We start from the raw sequence: 27073 nt of genomic DNA on the forward strand, positions 1-27073 counted from the left end.
GCGTTGCAATATCCTGATTATCTGAGAATGAGACGGTGTCTGTTAGGAATATGCCAATGCATGGTTTGTTATCGGCTTTTGTTCACTCTGTTTTTTCCAGTAGCCTGATGATTTGAATGATCATGAGGGAAGCTTGGTTTTTAAATGTGCTCACCCTGATCTTATAAGGCTGAAATCAGCCTACTATGAGAAGTCAGCGTTCCATTCACAGAGATTTTCCATTGTTCAGTGTCAACAATAAGGCACTCCAAAACCTCATTATCTTTCCCGATCTCAGCCACTTTAACATAAGAGAACCGATATTCTAATTTATATTGGAGACTACTTGATGATTATGGTATATTGATTTATGCCTTTCGGTCAGGAAGTTATAGATGGCCATGCTGTCTTGTGTAAAGCTATGGTTGCGGCCAGCTTTGATGGAGTTTGTGGAACCTGCCTTCTTCGTGCTTCCTTTACAATCCGGTGGAATGACATCTCCTGCCTGAATGTGATCCTAACTGGGACTGTCTATGAAATGTTTGTCTTTACCTCTTCTATTTTTCCACTCTCTTTAGGCCCCTCCTTTTCTTTGGCTTTTGCCCATGCCTAGTGCTTTGGGCTCGGTGAGGTGGGAATTTTTACTATTGCCTATATTTAACAGTGGGGGGGTTGCTCATTGTTCAATAGAGCTGGTTATTTTACTGTTTTCATTTCACTTCAGGATAACATACTTTCCATTATTTATTTGGCTTTCCGTTAGCCTTGATCTCAGCCTTTCTCATTCAGTCTCTATCATTTTAATGGTTTATAGGAGGTTTTTGTATGATCCATGAGCTCATTATTTTTTGCTTTGCTGCATCCATGAATGAGGCCTCTTCACAGCCCTGGCACTCCAGGTCGGGCTAATTTTCGGCGTCTCTGGCATGTTTGTTACTCCCTGTTTGTTTTGATAAACATTTGGATCAGTGCATTACCGAGCAAGGCAGAATTAAGGATAGAGGTTTTCCTGTAATCTGGGTCGATAAGTAATGCATGGTTGCAAGTCTTAATTTTAGATTCTCGCCATTATTAAATCAGGTATTATCCTGGGATCTGTATTTGTCCTCTCTTTCTGCTCGTTGTTCAAATCCTCCACGTTCCTACATTCTCTTTGAAGACAATATGGGTTTTAATTGAATGCAGTCATCCAAGGACAGTTTCTGAAAGCTTAAATCTTAGACCTGCATTTTAATGCGCAACTGCTATTTTATACTAGCCTTTGTTTAATTGATGCTTGCATTTGTTGTTTTCAATGTTCCTACCAACTGGGCTGTTTCCCACCGTTTTCCTTTATACCACCAAGTCTGATATTTTCTTAGATGTGCTGCCTGAGTCCCTATGTTTCGTGACGTGCAGAGAAAGGAGCAGTCTCCGAGTCCTGTGGGTATGGGTGCTTGACTCCCAGCTCAGAATGATTTATTATGAAGAAATTGTCAGATATCCTGAACATGTGTTTTGGCATTGCTTCGTTATCATCATTGACTGTGTGTATTCCTTCCCACCTTTCTCACGATCAGCTGTGCCAAAGTCTGTCCTTATGATTTGTTGGGCAATTCAGGACAGGCCTCCCTACAATTTCATAGGAGTTTGACTGAGAAGGATCTGCAGGCTTTTTAATTGATGCATAGTTCCATCCCAACGCTCAAACTCCTGTTCCTCCCTGAGAAATGGAGCGGGGTGTCCAGTCGGCTACAGTCACTGACTCACACCCTCTCAAACCTGGGATAAAGAAACAGTAGTAACAGCCACAATTCTATACTACAGTAATTTTACATTGAAAGCTTGATGTCGCTTAAAGTTGCATGTTTTTGTTGAATAAAGGAATACTTGTTGAATACAAATACGCATATGTATGTGTACAATGGGATATGCTTGCGTGCACCCCACCCACATCAATCTTACACATGCCCAAGAGCACAACGCCAGAATGATCACCAAGATTACATTTCCCGTCCCCAAAAAGACTGATGTTACACATTTTAGCACATCTGGCACTCAGCAGGATATCACAGGAGCAACATGTGACATTTTGATGTCCCTTTAATGAAATACAGAAGGTTTCAAACAGTGCAGCAGAATTCTTGGAATGTATCAACCCCCTGTGTCTTCTGCACTAATATATGCTGATAATATCATACCATGAATTACCTTACAATAGTGTGAGCATTTTGTGATGCAATAGATCACACCGCTTCTTACATTGATCTGGGGAAACTATGTCAGGATAATATAAATTTGACTTGAAAATATCAGATCGAAAATGTAGGAATCTGGAAATTGTCACAAAATTCTCTTCAGTGCTACAAGAGTACATGATAGAATTGGAAAGCTGTCATTACTCTAAAAACAGTAGCCATAGACCGGAAACTAGAGCCGGAGCTTCATCCCCATGTTGTACCAGCGTTCAAACCATACAGCTACTTTATTTTAGGGTCACTTTTTGCCGACAGGATCTTTAGACACCAAACGCCAAAAATTAGATTTTCCAAATTTTATTCATAAAAACAGATTTGCAACGATTTATTAAAAATGTATATCATGCAGTATAAGGGTACAAGAAATGTTTCATTTACATTTTATCCTGGCAGTCCCAGTCTAGTTTAAAGCATTTGTGCACTAACATCATTGGAAAGTTCCATTGGGGGCACAACCTTGCCATGAATTTACAGTACATGTTTGCTGTGGTATAAAAGAACAGAAACATTAAATAGCTATTGCCACTTTCCTGTGGGCGTGGTGGGTTGCCAGAAAATTGAAAATAAATGTAAACAAAATGTCATGGGGAAAACAAAAACCTATGTTAGCATTGAGACAGAGAAGGTACTGCGTGGTTTAATCCTAGTAAACTGCACACAGCCAGTAGTCACAAATAGTTACAGACACACACACTCACCTCCAACAGTCCAATACTTTTGATTGTGTTCCTGCTATGATAGAGTAATATTTCTACAGATTGTTTTTGTGTTTTACATTATGTACAATATTGTCCTTTTTCCCTTTTTAAGTGACATGTCCATTAAATTAACATAATTCCCAATGAAATGAACAAAGCACGCAAATACTGGAAAGCACACATTGAGTGGCAGATTGAATGCGCAGTGGTTGGGTGATGTAGCAGAGTACGTATTAAGAGATTAGCCGTGTTAATACCTATAAGGCTGATCTAAAAGGCTACCTCCATCATCGTATACCCATGTAAAGTCATGTATATATAAGACATATATACATACACATCAGAAAACAAAGTATAACAGATGTATTCATATCAAAGTTTGGAATCACCCTTGTACAGTGCATGGGCTCTTGCAAGTGACTGATGTCCATACCGCTTTTCTCAAGCCCAATGGCTAATGGTAATTTCCTCAGTTAATGAACACAATGCTGGTTTCCTTCATAAATATCTCTCCCGCTATGGGATGATATAAGTGGTCACGGGCCAATCCGAAGGAGAGGGCTTGACAAATTAAGTGCACACTAGAGGATGCAAGGTGGGCAGGACCTGGGATCCCTCTTGATCAGTAGGATTGGTGGCCCAATAGTAAACATAACGATTGAGGCTGCACAGACTCAGTATCAGCAAAGGTGCTTCTTTTTGACTGAAAATGATTCTTCTCAGTGAATGCTTATGGCTCTCTGCACCTTGTGGGGCTGATTGATCCTTTCGGGCTCATTTGCGTTGTAGGGAGCATGGATTCAGGGTGTATCCTTGTTGATAAACCTACAGTCAGTGGGCGAACAACTCTGACACCTTGAATCTACACACCTATTGAGTTGCTGGGAGAACCAGTGAATAGCTAAAGGATTTCCCATTTGGATCCATTGGATGCAAATTTAGCTCATGAATATTCATGTTGTACAGAATGAAATTCTGACCTGTTTATGCCCTCGAGGAACAGAGTTGTGTACCCTCTGTTAAGTAGATCAGGGTTTCTGAAACAGCCAGACAGGGGTCTCATTGGTTGGAAAGATCAGAATTGGGTTATACAGCCCTGCTTTAAAACATGATTTAAAACAGTAGGGATCGCCAAGTCGGGGCCTTGAGAATCCCAGCCACACTAGGTTTTTAGGGTCACCGCTGACTACGTCAATAGCTCCTATTTGGATTCACTTCATTTCAATGTAATTAGCATGGAAATCTGGAAAACAAGTGGTGGATTCTCCTTTTGAGGACTGATTTGGAGGCCTGATGTACACAATCATGTGTTTCTGTCTATAAGATCTGGTGTTTAGGGTGCTTGAACTCTCATACACCCGCGTGCACGCGCACACACAGTATTAAGTTGCACGGCTGAGATTTAAGTACTGAGAGCAGTCAGCGGCACCCCTTTCTCTATCCTAGAGGGGGCGAGGTGTAGTGGCAAAAATGACAGGAGTTGTAGGGATGAGGTGGTGCAGGGGGTTACCTGCTGCAAAAAAACAGACACAGGACTATCACCAGCAGCCTCAATTGCAGTTGCCATTTTAGAAACCAGCTTCTGTCATAGATCCTGGTAAAACACAAGGACCTGCATACTTTTTAGTGACAGTGCTTGCATAATGGCATTGGCAAGCTGATTTGTGAGGCAAATTTGGGATCATGAACTTTGAGAAACCCGGATGTTAAATGTTTCCTGTTTAACAACCCCCAGAGCCTCCTGAAGCTTTGGATCTCCCTTTAGAAAGGAGAGCTGGGGCATTCACTGTGCGGCGTGTAGGCCTCCTACAGAAGTTCACACAAAGAAAGAGAGCGAAAAAAACAAGGGGAGGAAGCTGCGATGTAAATTATAGGAAGCACTAGGAGAAAAAAAGACAGGAACACGGATGGTAGAAGCTGCAAAGTGAAGTCACGTGGCAGATGACCCCTAAGAGTGGTTCAGAAGCAGATACACACAAGGAGACACATACACAATATCCTGCAATGACTCTTTCAATTGATTTAACAAAAAGAAATGTGCAAATACTTTAGCGTCCCCCTTTCTCCTCACACGCAGTGGTATTTTCACACGAGTGGTTTCGCCGAGCCAGTCGGCATTCTGAACACGGGGCAGACTGGCTTTCTGACTAAAATGCCTTGTAACTCACTTTGGTTCGAAATCGGTGCCGTTTTACGTCAGGTATAAACAGCCAGTGCTTACCATCTGAGACCTTGAATGGCTGCGCAAAAATACATCCTTTCTCAACATTTGCTTAACTTGTTGTTGTATTATTACAGAATACTCTATGGGCAAACCTGGCTTACTCGACACCGACTTTCACACACACAATGTGCAAGGCAAAGGTGTACATTATACGCAAACTGTTGGGATTACTGGCCTGCACTTTACTTACACAATCGGAAGTGTAGCTTACATCCCTGCATTTGCCGCCCAAAAAAAAAAGTCTTTTCTCTATGTGGCACTGTATACAATAACTTTAACACAGAACACGTGAGGAATAATTCCATTCTGTGACGTTGAGGCTTTGCCGCCGATCTGTCCTGACCTCCTGAGTATAGTCAGTCCTAGGGCTTCGAGTCGTTTTTTTTTCTACCAGAGGGTTTTATTTTTTGTTGTTGTAAAAAAAAACAGGTGCAGAAACTGTCAAAAATAAAGTCCCAGATGGTCTGCATGGAAACATGGCAGTCGCTGCGCCTCTCTGGAGTGCTGCAAAAAAAAAAATGCTCTGGCTCAAAAGCAACACACCTCTGGTTGGTAGCAGCGGGCACGGGTACAACGTGACGGAGAACCGCAGTGCTACCAACGCAGTGGCTTCCAACGACAGCCTCCCCCATCCCTGCAATTTCCATGGAGGGGGTGCTCGATTGAGCAGTGTGCTTCCATCCAGCCCAGCACAACGTCTGTAAACTTCAGATCAATTTTTTCTCATTCATATTTTGCATTCACATTGCCTTTTACATACTCATATAAAATACAGTGTGCAGTTCCATTTTCGTAGCAGCCACGTTGCTCGGCGCCTCATTGCCATTGTTTTCCCCCGCCCCCTGCTCCTTGTTGCATCTGGCCCTTCGTTTGCAAGATTCGGAATGCGTCACGCCTCGTTTTGTTGCTTTTAAAACGGTTGGGAAGAAATATTGTCACTTTGTTCTCGGCGCGAAGAAACAGACGTTAAAAATAAGGCTGGGGTCTTCCGCCATGCGTCGCTGGCTCCCCCCCTCTCGCTTGCACTCTCTCTCTCTCTCTGTTTGCACGAGTTACAGTGGGACTCCCACGGACATGGCATTAACGTTGAGTTCCTCAGTGGTAGGAGCAATTATCATGTGTGTAGCGAAGTTCTTCACGTGTGCAGAGTCTGGTCAGTGAGGAGCTCAAATAGTAGTCCGGGAAGCTCTCGGCTTCCATTATCTACAGGCCTGAGACCATGACTCGAAAAGATGGCTGCACATGTCTGTGCCGCGGGCTGGCACTTGGACTCACACACGGGCTGGCACAGCTGGCGTCGACCCCTCCTATGGATGGCAAGTACGCATGGTGAAGGATGGGCAGCTGCAAAGAGAGCCGGCGCTGTATGCTGTTGAGAAAAAGAAAATGGCAGCATTAGTTGATGTAACATATATTTTTTAAATCAATAGTCCCACCATGTGCTCAGCGTTCCCTGTGGCATATTAGTAGAGAGGCACAGCAAACACTTTCCAACACATATGGGCTGAACAGACTTGAATACTGGCAATACAGTCCCACATCCCACATTGAGGTTCACCCTCCATAAACTGCAGTTATAATTTGGATTTTTGTTGTATACACTCCACTCCTGTGGCTCCTCTCCTTTACTAATTCCAGTCCCATCATTTAGTTTATTTCATTTATTTGTAGAGCGCACCTAACCCTGAGGTATCTGGGTAAAGTGCAGCTGGCCCTGCCTTTTTCTCTTTCACATCGATGCAGTGACATGGAGAAAGTGGGACGTGCCACCATGTTGGAGACGCACAGCCAGCGAGGCGCATTTAATTTGGTGATGGCATGTGAGGGTTCAGGCCCGCCCATGGTCAGTCTCGGGGCCTTGGTAGAAGGGAGAAGGGCCAAAAAGGATCCATTCTTGGGCCCCTCCAGGGCAGGTGCTAACCATTAACACGTGGCACAGACAGATCAATTTCCAAAACACCAGGTTTGACCAAAAGGGCTTATAGCTAACCTAGCACAATGCGTTATTGCCACTGAAAATATACCCATGCAAGGCGAGGGACACATATGAATACTAGATTGTCCCTGGTAATAGAAGGCGTGATGAATTGGGATCCTCTCCCTTGCACACACATGATGATGTGAGGCAAACGGTTCCATCTCATTTCACCAATGGAAATCACTTAAAAGTAATTTACTTCGAACTGATTACTGTGAAATTTAACTTCAATTTCTTTCAATTCGACCCATGCCCCTCCTTCCTCTTCACTATTACCCTACCCAATTCCCTTCCCACCCTCTTTTTACCCATAAACCCACAACTCCATACATGATTTCCATCGGTGAGCTATCAAAAGGCACTATACGTGGCAATAGGATGGAACCCAGTGCAGAGCTAGATCGAGACCAGAAGCCAGACATATTAATAGCTGGGGGAAAACAGAGCTACTGGAACCTGCCTGGAAAATGTACATTTTTAAAAGGAAGAAGTGGGCACAGACGAGGGAAAAGACTGCTTGGTTAGATATGAAACTGTAGGATCTCGATTTTAGACCTCATGGCATCTCTTGCAATCAGGAGACATGCAGCACTTCTTGCAAGCAACATTAGCTTTGCACAAACACGCCCTTTCACCTGTAAAAAATGAGAGGCTCAGCTATCGGCACGGTTTTTCTTACTAATATTTCTCTACTTTAGAAACAAGCCTTGTTGGTAAAGAAAGATCCTCATCCCATTGACGGGAGATTACGACAAGGATTTGGCCTTTGTGAACACAGTATACCTCATCATCCAGGCATGGATGGCCTCTCATGGACTATGCCTGAATGGTGACAAAACGGAACTCCTCATTTTGGGCACTACGACGAATATCAATAAATTAGGCCATCTATATTCTAACTTCACCATAGACAGTAACAATATCCCAGTAGCCAAGGAAGTGAAAACTCTTGGCTTCTACCTTGACTCTACTCTCACCTTCAAAAAACAAGTGAAATCCATGGCCTCGGCCACCGCCTACACGTCTAAGCTAATTAGAGCAGCTAAGCCTTTCCTTACACCCAACAATTGCATCACTCTAGCAAGAGCCTTGGTATTATCTAAACTAGATTATTGTAAAGCCCTACACTTAGGTTGCAACAATTACATTATCAATAAGATACAGATCTTACAAAACAATGCTTTGAGAGCAGCCCTCAACATTCCCAAGAGAGCTCACATATCTGACTTCAGAAGATCGAACAACTGGCTCTCCACCAAAGATAAAATCTACCCCAAATCTGCCTCCCTAATTCATAAATGCTTACACATGGCCGCCCCCCAGTACCTTACTTCCAGATTCCGGAGACAATCCACTAATCGACCCTCTAGAACAGCTAATACTAATCTACTTCTTGTGCCTAGATACAAACGTAGAAAGATTGGTGGTAGTAGCTTCCCAGTCAAAGCTGCCCAAAACTGAAACTCACTCCCACCCTCCTTAAGAGAAGACATGCCCTACTCACGCTTCAGATCTAACCTCACCCAATGGATTAAGAAGCATGACATCTGACCTTCCACCACACCGCCACACCACTGTCCACTACTGCGTATAACTGTATATATATATATATATATCTGTATCTGTATAATTGTATATATTTTATGTAACTGTGGCATGATGCTCTTCATTAGCCCTTGCCCTCTTGTATGATACAAGCCAACACTGTTTATTATTATTTTGTACTGTAACGCACAGCAATGTAACCTAAGCTGAACAACCCTCTTTTCCTTCTTCTGCGCCCTAATACCTTCGGGTCTGGTGCGCATAATACATAAACAAACAAACAAACAAAGACAGCAGCAGGAAGTATTTTAGTTAATGTGTCACAGATAATGCAGCGTGCTCTTGGTTTAGGAGAAATAACTGTCCATACTATATTCTGAAACCACAAGCGAGGTATGTTGGTAAATGATTATTTAGACCATGATTCATGGAATTATCTGCACAGTAATTTGAGACTTTGCATGCCAAACTGTGTGCAAAACCCCATTTGACAATTCATGGAATGTCCGTGCTGGACTTTTTCGTAGTACTCTGTGGAAACTCTGTGCAGGCTCGGCAGGTCTCTGCGAGTGTCTGAGTACCTTGCGCGAGACACTGAGCATATCGTTGACATGGCCTGTGCATAGACCAGTAGGGGGCAGAACATGCAAAATGGGAAGAACAAGGGAAAATGTGGGCGTTACGAGGGACCACCCACTGGCAGTCCATCGCACGCCCCCAAATGCGTATGACCAAGCGTATTCATGGATCTGTCTGCGCATTCTCATCAAGGAAATGGCCACGCAAAGCACTTGATCTATCCACCACTCGAAAGTAGGCCTACAGACACTTGCGCATAGTAATCACAGCAAGGAGATAAGATCGGATGTTGAATTTAGGGGTGCGTGCACGCTGTCCGGGTTCCAATCGGACTTGGGGGTGTGCGTAAGCAGTGTAGCGGGGTGCAGGAATGGTATACAGGGGTTTGTATGCATATGTACTGGGATATTAAAATCTTTACGATGCGTGGTATGCATGTTGAGGGGGTGCTTTGAATAGTTTCGGGGATCCCACGGCTCCCCACCGGGGTGATGGCCTGTTTGTGGGGGTTCGCTGGCAGTTTTTCCTGGGTACATTGCATTGCACGCGAGGAGTGTACAAATGTCTGTATCCATGGCTGCAAAGGCTCTGCGTGTGGTCATGTTGTGGGTGTTCCAGCCGCGACTTGCGCATAGGGTTACTTTGCATGAACAATTCCATGAATGCACGTAGCGCACAACTTTTCTTCTGTGCGATGGGCCGTGCAGAGTCGTTCTAGGCACAGAGGCTTTGTGGGATCTATGTGCCTTTTTCCATGAAAAAGGGCCCCTAGTTTGCAATTTGATGTCTTATTTCAGGTCTGCTTGTCGATAGGCTCTTATTAACTATACAAAAGCCTTATAAAAACTGACGGTCCCGTGTCAGAAGTAGGACAGATAGACAGGTTGCGCTTGGTGATTTTTATCTCTGTGTGTGACTGTGACATGGCATCTTTGATAGTTTACTGCTGACCTGAAAACCTAAAACTGATTCTGTGAAACCTATCTGTGACATTCATCGTGCCTTTCGACCTGTTCTCGCCTGACTGGAAAACTGTTCTGATGCCCGAGAACGGGCTACCTGCTGACTTTCCAGTTCACACGCTATAGGTAAGAAGTCTTTTATGTGGCTGTCGGGTTACTCTGGGTTATTGTTCGTAGGTTTTGCCTTGTCACCTGTGTTTCCTCAAATCAACCTTTTATTTAAGTTAACTTTTCAGATCAGTGTCTGTAACATCCTCGCTCCAACATTATGAGTGCCTTTTCTCGAAACCTTACATGTATACCATCCTGTGGCTCTTCTTAATTAAATGTGTTCTGCCATGTTAACTTTTCTCTCAGTACATTTAGGCGTTTGAACTCATCTGAGTAATGCCTTTGCCTTAAAACCCCTGTCCTCCCACTCTTTCTTTCACCTGTCTGAATCCAATAGCTATGAGCCTTGTCTTCCTCCCTTAGCCTTAGGGTTCTGGTGGTATTCCGTTACCACCCATCTTAATCCTCTAATTCAGTAGTGCTCTGTCAGTGATAAAAGTGGTTTCTGCTACCACCTATTTGACCTTCTCCAATGGTAGCAGTGGTCTCTCCCTGTTGACTGAGAGCTCTCATTATCACATATGTTCTCTTCTCCACAAAGAAACATGGACAGTGTCCTTCCCCTCTCCCTCCCTCCCTTGTTTGTGCCATTTACCATTAGGGCCTCATCACGACTTTGGCGGTAACCCTTAAATCTGGCGGCAGAGCTATTACCGCCGGATTTAAGGGTCCGCCAAATCAGGACTTCGGCGGATTTCGCCCCAGCTCTGAGCTAGGCGTAAATCCACCGAAAATTCGCACTCATACAGCCGGTGGGAAATCCGCCGGCAGTATTAGCGCAACATTTCCCCATTGAGCTCAATGGGGAATGGGGCATTCCCGAATGGGCTAAATGGGGAATGGGGATTAACATTACCGCCGAACTCGTGATCCGGCGCTGTTAGCGCCGGGGAGTTCAGCGGTAGGGCAGATAGCGCCGGCGCTAATAGCGCTGGCGTTACCGCCCAAGTTGTGATGAGGCCCATGTGCACCCCTTCCTGCATGTGAGCAATGGGGTTAGGGAGTGCCAATTATCGATCGTCACCCAAAAAAAGGCCCACCTGCATTTCCCATGTTCGTCAATGATGTCAGTGCCTCATGCGAACATCTAGAAGAATGGCACTTTTACAGGAGCGATGACTCAGAACCCCAGTTCCCCTTCATGAAATAAATTGGTACATGCAATAGATGCTCAAGAGGAACTTGGGTGTAAAATATATCGGGGGCAGAGGGAAGAATATTTTAAGAGCCACCAATAGATGGAGAAGTGGAACAGGGAAAGCCACACCTGTTCTCTTAAAGACAGCAACAAAACACTCAAAGAAAATCTGAACGTCATGAAAGAAAAATTGCATGCCTCACACTCCTCTGTACCCTACACACATATTGCTTACTTAGTGATGCCCTGGGAACATCTTAGACCAACACCCCCTTATTACCTGGCCCCGCCCACTCCCATATCCTTCCTTCACCCTTCATCCCCTGCCAACATTCTTCACCCTCCTTTACATATTCACACCCTTCCCCCCACACCACAATCCCACAGCCCCAGGCAACCCCAACATCCTGCATGCTTTCCAAGTGTTAGACCACCACCATACTCCCTGTCCCCCATGATGTACTCAGGTGACCCGTGACACCATTGCTCACGTTGACCTTGCTTCGCTTTCAAGGTCATTGGTCCTGCCAGATACTCTACTGCTGAACTTTCAACACAGATCATTTGCCATATTCGCACATTGCCAGTGGCAAACGACCAAGGACATGCTGCTCAGCCCAGGCGCCGTGAAACACTGCAGACCTCTGCCATCCAGCAAACACATTCCCTAAACTTAGAGAAGATCCAGAAAGCATACAAGACGATTTAAAAGTAATAGATAACTGTTATAATCACACCCTCTCCAATTTGGGACAATTCATGCAGGTATTAAACCCACAGGGCATTTGCATTTGCATTTTGACTGCACTCCATTGGCCTGATACACATCAACATATGGTGGAAATGAACAGTAACCATGATACACTATTCACAACTATCCCAACCAATTTCCTAAAAAACTGTAAACCGGGACAGAATCCACACACGCAAAGAGAACAAAAGAGAATGTCCTGCAATTGACCCGAATGCATGAACGTCTCGATAGGAACGTAGCATAATGCCAACGTCTGGCTTGACCGAGTGGCATCAGGCTTCCCTCCCTTTTTTACGTGCAGGGGCTGCTGCTGATGCATTGGTTGAAAAAGCCAAAACAATAGTATTAGGCCACTCACTCATCATCTCCATACACATTCTGTCTCTGCTATTAACGGGCAGAATTCTGCACATGTCTTATTCTCTTCATACTACGGAAGAAACACTTTTATTATCTGCTGCCCACATTTCTATTGCTGACTGTACTGTGCTTAATCTTAACCCTCCCCTCCCGCACCTCCCGATTCACACAGACGCTGATCACCATAATTGTCCTTCTGTTGTTTCTATCAATGCCACAACCCACACTGACTCAAAAGATGTACCTCCTCAAAATTCTGATTCCATTTCCTTTGTGAATGGCGCTTGTTTGAGTGATCCTAAGGGAGTACATTTGGCAGGATATTATGCTTGTAAACACTATTGAGTTGTTGAAACTTACCCCATACCATTGTTTTGCTCTATACATGTAGTTGAACTGGTTGTCCTCACATGTGCATGCATTTTGCCCAAAGGCATTTCTGTTACTATATCTACCAACACTAAGTATGCCTTTTGGGTTTTGCACTAGTTTCAGAGGAGAGGGGCTACCTCATCTACCAGGTTACCCCAACTTCTAATGGTCTTTTTGTTGATGTTTTATTAAATGCATTGTTTCTTCCTTTTGCAATATTTCCTGTAATGTAAAGTACACCAGCACAATTCTGATGATGTCAGTACCAAAAATGGTCATTCAGACCATTTCACCTGACAAGTGGCCCTTTCTGGATGCTCAGTTCCTGATTATGCATCTATTTGTATTTTTGATTACAGTGATCCCTTTGATTTTCTTTCCCGCCTGGTAGACGTCCAAACAATGTCCCATGCAGCAAAACAATTCTGGACCAAGAAGGGCTGTGCTCAATGTTCTGATCGCTCGAGGCAGGCAGCTGATTGCTGACTCATTGTGCCCCAATCAATCTTACCCTACCATTTGAGGGTGAAGGTATCTGTTGACCACACCTCAAAAGGAAGGATGATTGCAGAGATTCATAATTTCTGATTTGTTGCAAACTTCTTTTCAATTGCCCGACACTATTGCTCCGCCTGTATTACATGTTTGAAGTATAACATTGGCCAACGTATAAAAACTGAAAGTGGCCCCTTTGTCAATGCTCAATTGGTCTTCACCTCACAGATGCACAAGTGTTCATTCTTCAAGTACTTTGTTTTTACATACTGATATGTTTACGGGGAGGGTGAAAGCCTATCCATGCCAACATGCATATTCTATAACTGCAGGTGAAAACATGCTGGAGGATTTTATCCCCAGATTCAGACTTCCATTGATTATTGATAGTGATAGTAGACCCATTTTACGGGTTAAATTGAGTCCAACATTTGCAGTGCGTTGAACATTACACAGTTATTAACAGAAATGTGCATATCATCTACAACCAAGTGGGCCTGTTGAGAGGAAGAACGGGGATCTCAAAAATAGTATTTATAAAACATGTCAGGAAACAGGACTCATATGGCCTGACGTGTTGACCATTCACCTCTTTCACATAAGGAACATCGCATCTTTTCCCATGAACTATTAACGGGATGACCCATGAAAATGCCCTGCTCTCTACCTGTTATACCCACAGAGCTTGATTTGAATTTCAGCGATGGCACAATCCTGCAATACTGTAAGGAACTAATGTTTGCTGTCAAGTCTCTCTATTCACAGGTCTCTGCAGCACTCCCAGAACCACCCGACGGCCCATGTCATGACATCCAGTCCAGAGATTGGTTCAAGGTGAAACAGCACCAGTGGATGAACTCTCAGCAACCACCCTGGGCAGGACCCTAAGAGGGCCTGTTAGTCACTGACACAGCAGTTTGCTGTAAAAGCTACAATTCCTTGGCCCATGCATCACAACTAAAGCGGAGTCCCAAGTTTTTTAATGCTGATGCTGATCCTTTTCAGCCACAACAACAGAGACAGCTCTAGCCAAAAGACAAGATCCTCCATGTTGCAACCTATACAGATCTTTCAAAAACCAGCTTCTACCAGACGCCTAATCATAGAGACAAGGAAGAAGCTCATGTGAACCCTCATCCGTGTTGGGCTGAAGTACCCGCCTATCTATATTGCTTCCTTGACTGGGCCATAATAATGTTAATGTTAAACTATGCCTCCACAACTCTTCAGGCCGCGCAACTGCAAAGAACCTTGACTGGGTGAGATGGAGGGGGTTATTTAACTCATTGTACTTTGATGGGATAACTTGGTGCATGTAGAAACAGATGCCATCCTCAATGAGCTAGCACCAATGTGTACTTTGGACAATGTCTATATGTTTGAGTGCCCCTTTCTATTGAAGAGGAGGTACCGACAACTGAATGCAGTGGGGGGCAGCCCCCCCTTTTAAACTAGGTATAGAAATCCGTATTGGGTGATCTAGGCCTTCAAATATGCAAAAAACAGAAATCATAGTGTTTAAAAACATGAGTGCTTTAAATTGTGTTGTGTTTATAAAATCATAAATGTGTTAAATGCTTTATATCATGAATGATGTATTGAGAAGGGCAGGATATAGAAATGTACTATAAAAAAATTGAGTAGAAAATAACCAAGTGTTCAAATGTGACCAGACATAAAAGAATTAATTATTTTATCAACTGGCCATCCCCTTTAATTCAAACCTTGCTTTTAATGACCAATAGAAGGTATTTAATGAAGCTCATCTTTGTAGACAGTGTTGAAATAAGTCAGCCTCTTGTACGAAAAGTTTCAAGGCCTCAGAGCCCTAATGTTGCCAATGTTCTCTGCGGAATCAGATAACAGTCTGGGATCAGACAGCTAACAATGCCGTGTCTGGGTTTCTTGGCCAAAGGACGCAGCTGGCTGCCCAAGTAAGGGTAGCTAGAGCCGGAAATCCAGTGGCGAGTGCCAAAATGTGTCTCAAATTGAAGGTTAAGCATAGAATGACTAATCACGAGGTGTGAGATTAATGTAAAAATGGAAAGTTTGCTTAAAGTGTTTTTAAAAAAGGTTGGGGCTGGTTTTCACTCTCAGAATAAGTATAAAAACAGCTCTGGCTTCAGGACTGGAGCTGAGGTCCTGTACTTGACATCGATGCAGGGTGTGTGTCAGTCTGGCGTGAATAAACCTGATGTCCCGGAACAAGCCTGTCTCCGTCTCATGGTATGCTGTCTCAGTATTTTTCTGAGTGTCGAGAGCCCAGCAGAGCCTTGCAGAGCCAGCAGAGCCTAGCAGGGCCCAGCAGAGGTGCAGAGGAGCAAAAAGGGGGGTCCAGGACCTCGAGAACACTATGTACTGTGCAGCAGACATTGGACCATTGTTACTTTGGTAAATTACCTTCATGTCGATATCCCCCTTGTGATCTACCATGATAACCAACCCTTAGAGCATCTGGCTTATATTGGGTATACAGCAAGACAGCCTACAAGACCCTGTCCTGAAACTGGCTAGGCGTATGCACCATGCCATCCCTGCTGTTAGTGTACGCAAAGATCTTCCTACTGGCTGCATCCAAAACACAAGGCACTTAAAATATGAACAATACAAAGTAGACACCAAAGAATCTCTAAAAGAAATAGAAATATTTTGGGCTACTCTATTTCCTTGGTATGCACACATAGGCATAGCTCTTATTCACTTGCAAGCTGTGGTTGAGCTTTTGGCAAAAAAAAGTGTGGGACCATTTAGGCTCACTGGTAGAACAGCTAAAAGAGATATGAAATATGGTTTTGCAAAACAGAATGAATTTTGGAAATGTCCCCTGCTGCACACGAAAGGGTATGTGTTCTAATCAAATGACAATTCTGTGTGTTTATTCCTGACAGCTTTCATATAAACCAATAACATGACAATTCACATTTTTACAATATTCCTTGGGCAATGCACCCAAATAGAAAAAATAGTTATCAACCTACCATGCCCTGCTCTCCTGGACAAGGCAAAACAACATAGGGACAAGAATAAAAGGGGGGTGATAGCGGTGTGGGGGGCAATCTATGGTGGATAAAGCTAGGGACTGTTCAAGGAACAGGAGAACAAGCGAGGTATGTGTTAAAATATGTCAAAATTGCCCACTCCCTCCCACAGCCCCCAATTTAGTAAAGCTATAAGACTGCTAGGGAGAGCATTATAAATCAATCCTCACTTGTTGGACTCTAGCAATGGCCATGTCTGTCAGGTTATGTTATATTAATCCTTGAGACTTATGAGAAATTCAGTTTAAAGTCCATCACCCTTCCAAATAACACATATATATTCATTACCACTACAATCGACGCATGGGTATTGGTATCAGATCACTGTGGTCCTTCCTGGCCTACGACACTGAGGCGTTACCTTACTGTGGTGACCGGGCAACTCAGAGGTTCACGGTCCCACACTGGGGTGTCGCGTGCATCGCCACAGTCATGCAGGGTGCTTTTCTTGCTGCAAACCTGGAGCGCCCATGTTATGACATCCCAGCACTCAGGAAAGCCCTTTCCTCGAATGCGAGGACGTTCCAGCGTTATATGAAGGAAAGGGACAAAGGGTCACAGAACACAGCGTTCTCACAACGGCCCTATTCCAATGACCTGCAATCTGGGTCCCTGTAATCCGTTTTATAGTTATTTAGCCTTGTTGTTTTCTTTTTTATTTATTTGCTCCTTAGTACATTGTTTACATAAAGCCAAGATACTCGCTAGGAGAAATCATCCACTGTTCTCTGCTAGACTCTGGAACTTAAGGGGAGTCCACTTGCCATTCCAGGTAACCATATTACCCTGGGGCATATAGGGACATTTCTAGAGGGTCCTGTTATTAAACCATGTCCTCTCTCTCCCTACTGATTGAGGACCCGCGGCCTACAGCACTTGAGGGTGTGTGTTAAGTAGCGCTCCTGCTGTCTGGGAATCCTCTCCTTGAGTTTTCTACCCCTCAGGGAGCAGCATTCTTTAGGTTATAGTTGTACCTCTTCATGGTTCCTGAGAGCCTTGTCTTGTTACTGCCTGGTGTGTTTATTAAAAGGATGTCAGCAGCAAATAATGCTAATGTATGCTCTCTACCTCCCGCTACAAATACCTCAATTGCGGGTTCCAAACTATTTTTCAGCGCTTAAGGTTCCATAGCCAAAATAAAGATGAATGGGGAGAGCGGGCAACCCTGTCTAGTACTTCTTTTCAATGCTATGGGTGCTGTAAGATTCCTATTCAATCTGATTTGGGCCTTAGGGCAATGGTAATTAGGTAATACCCAATCCAGAAAATTAGGGCCAAATACATATTTGTAAAGTACTAATTTAATAAATGCCTATTGAATGCTTTTTTATTGCATTCTGGCCACCAATGCCAGCCACCTCTTACTCCACTTAGCTACATCTATCAGATTAAAAACCCTCTGAATGTTGTTGTAGGCTTGGCTGTCTGTAATAGATCCTGGCTATCCTTGGTAGACCATGTCACGGATTGCCCCCTCATGCATCCTCGCCCAAACATTTGTAAAGATTTTCACGTCTTTATTAAGGATAGGTAGGAGTTAATAGGATGAAGGTGGGGTCATTACCCGGTTTGCAAATCAGGGTATGCCCAGAATCTCACATAGTAGGAACAGCTGTTGATTCAGTAAAACACATGAACTCCTGTAGCCGATGGGCTTGCCAGGAGAACAGAATGCTTTTTATTAAACTGGATTGTAAAGCCGTCTGGTCCAGGGGTGTTACTGGAGCCAACAGAAAGATTTGCCTCTGAAACCTCTAAACCCGCAATCAGCACTTCCAACGCTTCCTTCACTTCCACTGCTACCTCTGGGAATTCAAATTTCTGTGAATGATGTAATTGTTCCCCCTGATCTATAACCTCTGAATTGTGAAAAATCCAGGATTCTGTGGGGAAACACCTTCCCTTGAGGCCAGGGAGGTGAGGCCGCTACGAGATAGTCCCCCTGGTGGTAATACACAGCAGGTGTATCTCATGGGGAGGGAAATCCCCCTGAGGGACAAGGAATGACTCCTTGGGAGACATTATTCCCCTACACTCCAACCTCCCTCACCCTGTTACCCTGTACAAGATATAACCCCTCACACTTCCAGACTGTCTGCAGAGTAGACAATGTCACTTCCCCAAGAAATACTGGGTTGAGGAAGAGCAACAACAACCTAGTGAGGAGTGAAGACCTCACTACTGGGACGAGAAAGAGCAAGAACAACATAGTGAGGAATGAGGACATCACTACTGGGATGAGGAAGAGCAACAACAACCTACTGAGCAATGAAGACCTCACTATTGAGACGAGGAAGAGGCATGGGTCCACATGGCAGGTTTTGCTGAACCAAGGTTAGCGGACTAGCTGCCATAGAATAGCTAATGCTGTTCATCTAATAAAAAGGAAAGAAGGACTGCCAAACGGGAGAGACCCTCCCATGAGGAAGCAGGAGATTCAAATGCTGACAGCTGTAGATGAGGCAGGATGCTGAGAGCACCGAAAACAGTATGCTTACCACTGGTAACGGTGTCCCTAGCGCTCCATCGCAGACAAACTTCCGTGAGAGGCAGAAACCTGAGCTCCCATCCAAGGAAGCCTGGAGCACGTGGGGAAGCTGAGATGTGCAGCGCAGAGGCCGGGAGTCAGCATGGAGCCGCCGGAAGCTGTGGAAGCAGCAAAGGAAAGACGTGGAAGCCCGAAGCACCCGCGAACGTCTAAGAAGCACTGGTAAACTCTCCAGAGAGGGCCGGGAGACTGGCACAGTTGGCAGGAAGGTTAGGAGAAGGCAGAATCACGAAAGTGAGTCTGGAACTCACACCCATATATCGAATCACACCCTCCACACAAGTGTACATAGTCACAGTACCTGGCAGGAGAGTATACCAGGTTGGCTTTGATGAAACTGTAGTAGTAGTAGTAGAAGAAAAACAAGAAGACCACACCACATGAAGAGAGAGACAAAGCAATCTTCATTCTTACAGCACCTGGCAGGACAGCATAAGAGGTTGGCTGTGAACAACTGAGGAGTAGCAGTAGTAGTAGTAGCAAAAAAGAAGACCACAATTAAAGCCAAGGCGAGTCTGGGACTTGCACCCACACAAAGAGAGAGCCAAAGCAATCTTCATGCCCACGCTACTTGGCAGGAGAGTACCCAAGGCTGGCTGTGACCAAATAAGAAGTAGGAGTATTAGTAGGAGCAAACCAAGAAGATCACAATTAAAACCAAGGCGAGTCTGGGACTCACACCCACATGAAGAGAGAGCCAAGGTAATCTTCATAGTCACATTACCTGCCATGATAATGTACCAGGTGGGCTGTGAAACCAAGGAGAAGGAAAGAGGAAAAGACTCTCATTGAAGATTTGAGGGCATGAAAAATTGGGAATAAAGTTGTCCTTGAACACTAAAAGAGGAGAAGACCCTCATTGAACATTTGGAGGCCACAACAATCTGGCAGTAAGGTTGTCCTTCCTTTTTTATTTGTTACACCATTTTGGAACTTTGGTTTTGCGAGTGGAACAGAAATTTGACACTAAAGAAAATCCCCCTTTTCACCATAGTTTAACTTCTAAGTGTGAGGGCTGGAAAATAGAAATTTTGGACACAACGATGGACTTTTGACTATCCTGACAAACTCCTTAGATTATTATTTCGAGTCAGGGAAACACCTCTTATTATTAGGGTCAGGAGGGTGTTTTGGCAACCCATATATTGTTTAATAAAAGTCTCTGCCAACAATCATAACACCTCTGTGTCCATCTCTTCCTTCCAGAACCTTACAGAATTGTTTGATTGTTTGAAAAAGTCCGAAATAATATGCCATTTTTTATGTCCAGCAAAACAATCGTTTCCAGTTCCATCCTTTTGTTTTGAGTTATAAGTTTGGCAGCTAAAATCTTATAATCCCTATTACTATTATCGTAATAAAACTGTTTAGGTCAGAGCGCCGATTGGCTTACTTTGTCCAGTAGGAGAGTATTCAACTCTCTTTACTTACTTAAAAAGTTGACAATATGTTCTCTGGGCTCCAGTTTTCTTATGTGCCATTTCTATATCTTGAACATCTGTCTCCAGTTTGAGGCAGCTCACCTTAGTGGGCTTTCTACAGGCCTCCCCATACAGTATAAATGTGCCTCTTGTTCCAACCTCAGAGGCCTCCCATACCAGTGACCGAAACATGTAATTACTAGTATAATCTTCCAAATACTCATTACGTTTGTTCTCTTGTCTCCCCTAAGAGGAGATCCTGTAATAAGGATCATTTAAACACCAAGAGGGATGTGTCAAAGGCGGGACACTCGATAATTCCAAGACAACTGAAACCAAGATAAGAAATCATTGTTTGGCCTATTTTAGCCTCCAGAGCCGAGTTCCTCAGGTGGGTGAAAAGTAAAATATAGCCCAATATTTCCCTAAGTTTTCTGTACTGCTGAAAAAGTGGTATCATCTCTGTCAGAGGGGTGCAGTAATGTCCATTGCCAAATTCCTGTTTCACTGGAAGCGTGTGAAGATCCTGTGGTTACGATCCTATCTGATTCTGAAACATTGAAGATCGTTCCCAACAGCGATTGCACAAACCGAGTAAGGTTACCATTAGGGATAGATGCCAGGGCCCCTCAGAGACGGACATTATTTTATCTGTGGCGATTCTCAGCATAATTCTGTCTGTCCCTCAAACTGATCAGGTTCTTCCAAATTTGAAAGGCATACTCGGAATTCGCCCAGATCATTAGGCATACTCGGAATTCGCCCAGATCATTACACTGTTCATCTAGTCTATTTGCTCACTATATCTTTGTTGCAAAGTTGCTGCGTCCTTTTTGATCACCATGATTTGTGTCATGAAATCGTTTCTAAATTCTGAAATATTTGTTGCAGTAAAATCTCTCTACACCAGCTGACCATCTGCATGTACTGCCTCTCGCTCTTGCAGGCTTCCCTCCGTAGACATGCTGCCTGCCTTTAACAATGATACACATCTTATGATGCAGGCAGACTACCATGCTTAGTGTTCATTCATGGGGACAGAGTTAACCAAGACATTTCACGGTGCTCTTGATAAAACCCAAGAGGTGGCGGATTTCGATTGGTCCCCTTGCTGGGTTAAAATACCTCATCAAAATCCAGGAGAACTTTGATTTTCATCTCGTATGAGGTTTTGCAAGGTTATACTCCAATTTTGTGCAATTATTATAATTGGTTATTTATAACGCACTTAATACCCAGAGGTTTCTAAGCTCGGACCAGGGGATCGAACCTGTGTTGCCCCGCGTCGTCTTGCTTCTAAGGTGAGCACGTTGCCCCTGAGCTATCCTCCCAAGAATCATCATAGTCATCATTTGCCCCAGGGACTTTCCACTCTATTGGGTCGATGGTGGAGAGTACTAAGCGATGGAAGGAGGGGGCAAAGACGGCATACGTTGCCAAGAAAGGGGTGCAGGCCCCACTCGTAATGGGTTCCTGGTAATTCAAAGTGGAGCTCACCTGCCACCACACTCTGCTCCGCAAAATGTAGCCTCCCACACCTCTCACTCAGCATAGAGGGGATTTCGTTAGGGAGGAGATCCAATAACATATAGTACCCCAAGTTCAAGATGGAGGATGGGAGTAGGCTCCAGGTTTCAGCCCCTTGCCTTCCATGCCACTGCGAAGTGAGCTGCACTACGTTTGGCCTCTAGCGCAGCTACGACACAATCAGCTACACCAGCTTGTAGCCACTCAGTGACGCGCAATAGGGTTCAACTTGCTTTAAACTTTGCTCTGTTCCCTGGATTCTCTCCATAACCCCTTCATGTGTCTATCCCACGGACCAGCTGTGAATTGAATGGGGAGGATTAGGAAATAAAACGCAAGACAGCTCGGGATCTCTCTAGCCGTGCGACGGCATGGCACTCCCAAAGGGGTGCCTTTATTAATTGCGTAGCCTTTTACATATCCTACCCTGCTAGTTTCAAATCCCTATTTAACGATAGGAGTATGCAATACCAAAACAGGGTCAGTTTACCTGAAGTGCCACATGTGAAAATGTGGTTTGCACGTGCATTAATGTACATTAATGCCGTCCCAGGCGAACACGCTTATTTACATTCTTGCCCCATCCCAGTACAATTCCTGAAATAAGATTTTTTTTAAAATGGATGCATTTACTGCATCCCTACTTTTATGGCAGTCGGGCGGTATTATAGTAGTGATTTTTTCTAGCTAGGTTTACGCTAGTTAAATAATCTCACACATATATCCATACAGTGTATAGCAAAAGATTGCGTGGCTAGCCCCATGTTTTGGTTTTTCAAAAATATATACTGTTCTGGACTGCTTAGATTTGAAGTCTAGAAGCGGGCCTCGGACCTCTGCCTGGATTTTGAACACCTAGGAATAGAGTTGCAAAGGACTGAGACAGTTTATATCTACTGTGATAGAGTAAAGACGTTTGCGTGAAAAAGGCGTCAATGACGAAGATTTCAGATCCATATCTAAAAGGTTTGATTGCCGATAAAGGCAACATGGTCATTGTGAATGTAAATAATGTGAAGGGTATTGAGCCGAGAGCGGCCCTTCGGTGTAAAACTGGGGGGAGTTATATCAGAATCCAAGATCTGAGACTTTTGCGGAGGATTGAAATTAAGGAATGGTCTTCAAAATACGGCCCGGGTTATATTGTCATTGGCTGTGGCTCCAGACATCTCCTTGCTTTTCTTGGCTGCTGCAATTCATTAGCAAATCTCAAAATTGCAATTGACTGATTTTCTGTCTTTTATCCTTGTGGTTCTTCCTGTCATGTATGATTTTTGTGATTCATGTTTTGTTTTGTTTTGTTTGTTAAGTCTTTTGTTCTTATGTGTGCCCGTAAGCCTTCGGGTCATTGGTTGCGTGTTATAAATTAAGTAAAGTAAGTCATCTCTGGGGAGAACATGGGGTGAACCGCAAACAGCGGGAGGGGGGCTGGGGAAGTCAATAGCTATGTGATGGATTAAAGTAAGTAAAGTGATCTTGTAAAGGTGCACTTTTGCCAATAATGATGGCCTGCGTGTGGGTCTGTAAATAAGGGGTGCAGTTTCCAGTTAGAAGGATATTGTGAAAGGTAAGTAGGGAAAAGCCTGTCATGCTGGCAGAGGTGTCGCTAGATGGGGTCGGGGGGGGGCTATAGCCCCAGGTCTTTTGGTTGTAGCTCCGGATAGAAGCTCAGGGGCTACAACCAAAAAGCCTGCGTCCCGACAGCCCCGACATTAGCGTAGCCCCGGGCCTTTCACAGCCCTAGCAACACCCCTGCTGCTGGGTGAGTGGAGGAAGGAAGCACCTGTTACCTGGATGTTGAGTATGGAATCCTGCTGCACGGGTAAGCACGTTCTGGGGTGTGGTAGCCGTACTGGCAGTCACAGATTTAAGGTGATAGCAGTGGACGCCTTGGAGTGGGGTTAGGAGTTGATATGTGGAGGGTAGGGTATGAGCCTTTGTAAACTGTGATAGACCATGTGGGTCGTCTGACAGGCGGTGGATGTGCTGTACAAGTTGGTAGATTTAGCGGTGAGTAATTGTGGGGGATGCATCAGTTAGAGCTGGAGTGGGGTTAGTGTTTGGTAATTTCTTGAGTTTTTGTTGGTGTTTTTCCTTGGTTTCAGCAGAAATGAACCTTTGCCAAAGATTGCTTTTAGTTTCTGTGTATGGGAACCTGCCTGAAAGCTTCAAGAGATTGAGGTGTATGGAGGAATGGGGATGACCATCAGGATAGTCTGGATTGCTTGTTGCATATTCAGTTCGGTTTTGTTGATATACCTCCTGGAGGTGGTGTATCGGCGATCCCTTTGCCATACCTCAGGTGTTCCACCTTGCACCCTGCCATCGCCTAATGAGGGAGATCTACCCATTGTGCCCCACCAGGAAATGTATTAATTGGAAAAGTTAGAAAAAGCCCCCCCCCCCCAGTGTATCATTTAGAAGGGATTTGTGCTAAGGGGAAGAAACTTGGAGGAAATTGGCCTGGGATTATTTTGCATACAGTTCTGCAAGACGCATCTTTTGGATCATCTGCCGAGTCAAAGTGAAGCTGTGTGCACAAGACTGTGAGTGCATTGAAGGGCGCTTTCCTGGGTATTCACAACCTGGAGCTGTGTCGATTAGAGCAAGGACTGGACATTGGACTAAGGGCGTTAGGCAGAGGCGTTGCTGGGGCGGGGGGCTGAGGGGGCTATAGCCCTGGGTCTTTTGGTAGAAGCTCAGGTACTACAACCAAAAGGCTAGCTAGCCCGAGTCCCGACAGTCCCGACATTAGCATAGCCCAGGATCTTTTCCAGACCTAGCAACACCCCTGACATTACATGGTAGGTGGTAAGGGTTTACCGGTACCGGTATTTTACCGGTACCGGTAAATCCTTACCGCCTTACTACGAGGTCCCTTTGCGGGTTGGGGTATTTAACGCCTGCTTTTTGCAGGCGTTAAAAACCAACCCGCAAAGGGACCCAGGGAGCTAATTACGGTACCGCAATTTGCAGTGCCGTAATTAGCGCCTTCCCCATTCCCATTATGCCCTATGGGGCAAAAATGGGAATGGGGAAGGGCAATGGTGGAAGGGGGAATTACCGCCCCGCCAACCTTGGAATGGGCGGTAATTCCCCTTTCCACCAAGGCGGTGCCGGTATTTTACCGGCATGAACCATGGCGCTAATAGCGCCATGGTTCTCCGCCTACCGTGTAATGAGGCCCTAAGACTTTTTAGCCCTTTCACTAGGTTTGATTTGTTGCTCCTTCCTGGCGTTGCTGCCTCAGAAGCTCCTGTTTTTTGTGCACACCCCAACTCAGATAGGCACTCCTGCAAGCTACTGCCCCCATTAAAGGGAACACCTCGGTGTTGAACTATTCCTGTTTGTTTTGTGATCTGTACTACCGCCAACTTGTGACACTACCACTTTGACTTTAGTTCAACTGAGATCCCCACCCACTTTGCTTCAACAAAGCCATCTTTTGAAATATTTAAGGTTTTCATGGGCACAGGTTCTTATAAATTTATACAGAAGAAAGATCAAACTCCAGTACAAAATAATACTATCTTTATTGCCTTCTTGAAACTACTTCTGATGCTGGAGCAGAGCAATGACTTATTGTTATCGGACAGATGACTGAAAAATATAAGCATACTTTTATTCGTAATGTCAGACATTCAAATTATTTCTTTTTTTGGACAAGAGGCTACTAAAATGACAGAAGTTCAGCTATATAAGACCAAGGGCCTCATCACGGCCTTGTCGATATCCCGGCGGTAATTGCGCCGGTATACCGCCAATGCCAATAGCGTTAGCACAACTCGGTCTGGCGCTATTAGCTCCAGATCCCGAGTTGCAGTACGGCTGTTACTCCCCATTTTTTGTAGAGTCCATATTACTGTATGGGGCAGTAACAGCGCTATTAGGGCCGGCGCAATTATCTCTGCGCTAATCGTGCTGAAAATGGGTGGAAAGGGGAGGTTTTTACAACCAGCAAAAAGCTGGCGGCGGATATAGCATTACTGTCGCATTTCTACTGCTCCGCCCAACCCCTGATGAGGCCCCAAGTATCCTTACCCTTACATTACATTGGTAACAACATATTTCTGAATAGAGCAGACATGCCATGACACAAGCGTGACACTTACTGCTCAGGAGAGTTGATGTCTTCTATAGAATCTTTCCGTGTTCTGGAAGGCTCTGGCGTGTTCCACTGTGCTGGTGGGTTTTGATCCAGGTGGTTTTTTAAAACAGCTTGTTCCCCGTCTATATAGGTTCAAACACAAAACAAACAAGGAAGATGTTGGTCAATGAAAAAAACATTTCTGGCGCATTTGAAAGCCCAGCACAGTGGCATAATGGAAGGAGGGGCACTGGTCTGCTTTATTAACCCCTTCAGCTCTAAGGGACGAAAATGTTCATGATGAATTACAGAGAAAATCCTTCTCAGCCACACCCACTCCTGCAGCAAGTTTTGAGAGTAGGACCATACTTCCGATGTACAAATCAATATTCTAATTGCTACAATGTTTTGGTTTGAATAACATGGACAGTCATTTTTATATGAACAGTGAAATAGAAAAATACAATAGAACTCCCAATGATTAAGACCCTTTACTCAAACAAGTGTAAAACACAAACACGTCAAAACAGTTTAGGAAAGAAAACACACATTCTTTTGTGACTCGAATGGTAGCACTTGTGTCCAAGTCCAGGCGCTTCTCATTAACAGCAGACACGCATTCAAAAGTTTATATACATGTCAAGTATATTTTACAATGGTGAAGACAATGTCAAACATAAATGAGATACACAACTTGCCGTTTTGTCTTTAAAACGCACGTATACTGAATAGATAATTTACTTTCCAGATAATCCAAGTGTATTGTTCTGATTGCCTACTTGTTCGCCCTTTATTTCAGCTACGCCCATCTTGAATTGTATTTATCTGCCTATGTATATCCTCTGTCTTGTTTCTTGTCCTGTCCACTTGCACTCCTCCTCTTTGTGCCCATCCCTAGTGTCTCCTCCCCACCTTTGGTTCTCCCCTCCACTCCCCACTTCCCCTCCCCCCCACCCTTTCCCTCTGCATCCTCTATGGTGCTCACTGTCTTTCCCTATCTTCTCTAACTGCTTTTCTATT

The 27073-nt window shown here is 44.4% G+C and overlaps 1 protein-coding gene across 2 annotated transcripts in view; it reads right to left on the minus strand.

Annotated features, from left to right (window-relative positions):
• Positions 1-2497: 2497 nt before the first annotated feature.
• GABBR2 (gamma-aminobutyric acid type B receptor subunit 2) overlaps positions 2498-27073 on the minus strand; it is a 2296575-nt gene continuing 2271999 nt past the window's right edge. For both annotated transcript variants that reach the window (XM_069620609.1, XM_069620608.1), the window contains exons 18-19: positions 26079-26196; positions 2498-6507 (exon numbers count right to left, since the gene is read on the minus strand). In XM_069620609.1, the coding sequence (XP_069476710.1) occupies positions 6342-6507; positions 26079-26196 (284 nt within the window). In that variant the 3' untranslated portion in view covers positions 2498-6341. The remainder of the gene's footprint in view (positions 6508-26078; positions 26197-27073) is intronic.

This window comes from Ambystoma mexicanum, chromosome 5q (genome assembly GCF_040938575.1).
Source record: "Ambystoma mexicanum isolate Mex_15411 chromosome 5q, UKY_AmexF1_1, whole genome shotgun sequence".
Lineage (NCBI taxonomy): Eukaryota > Metazoa > Chordata > Amphibia > Caudata > Ambystomatidae > Ambystoma > Ambystoma mexicanum.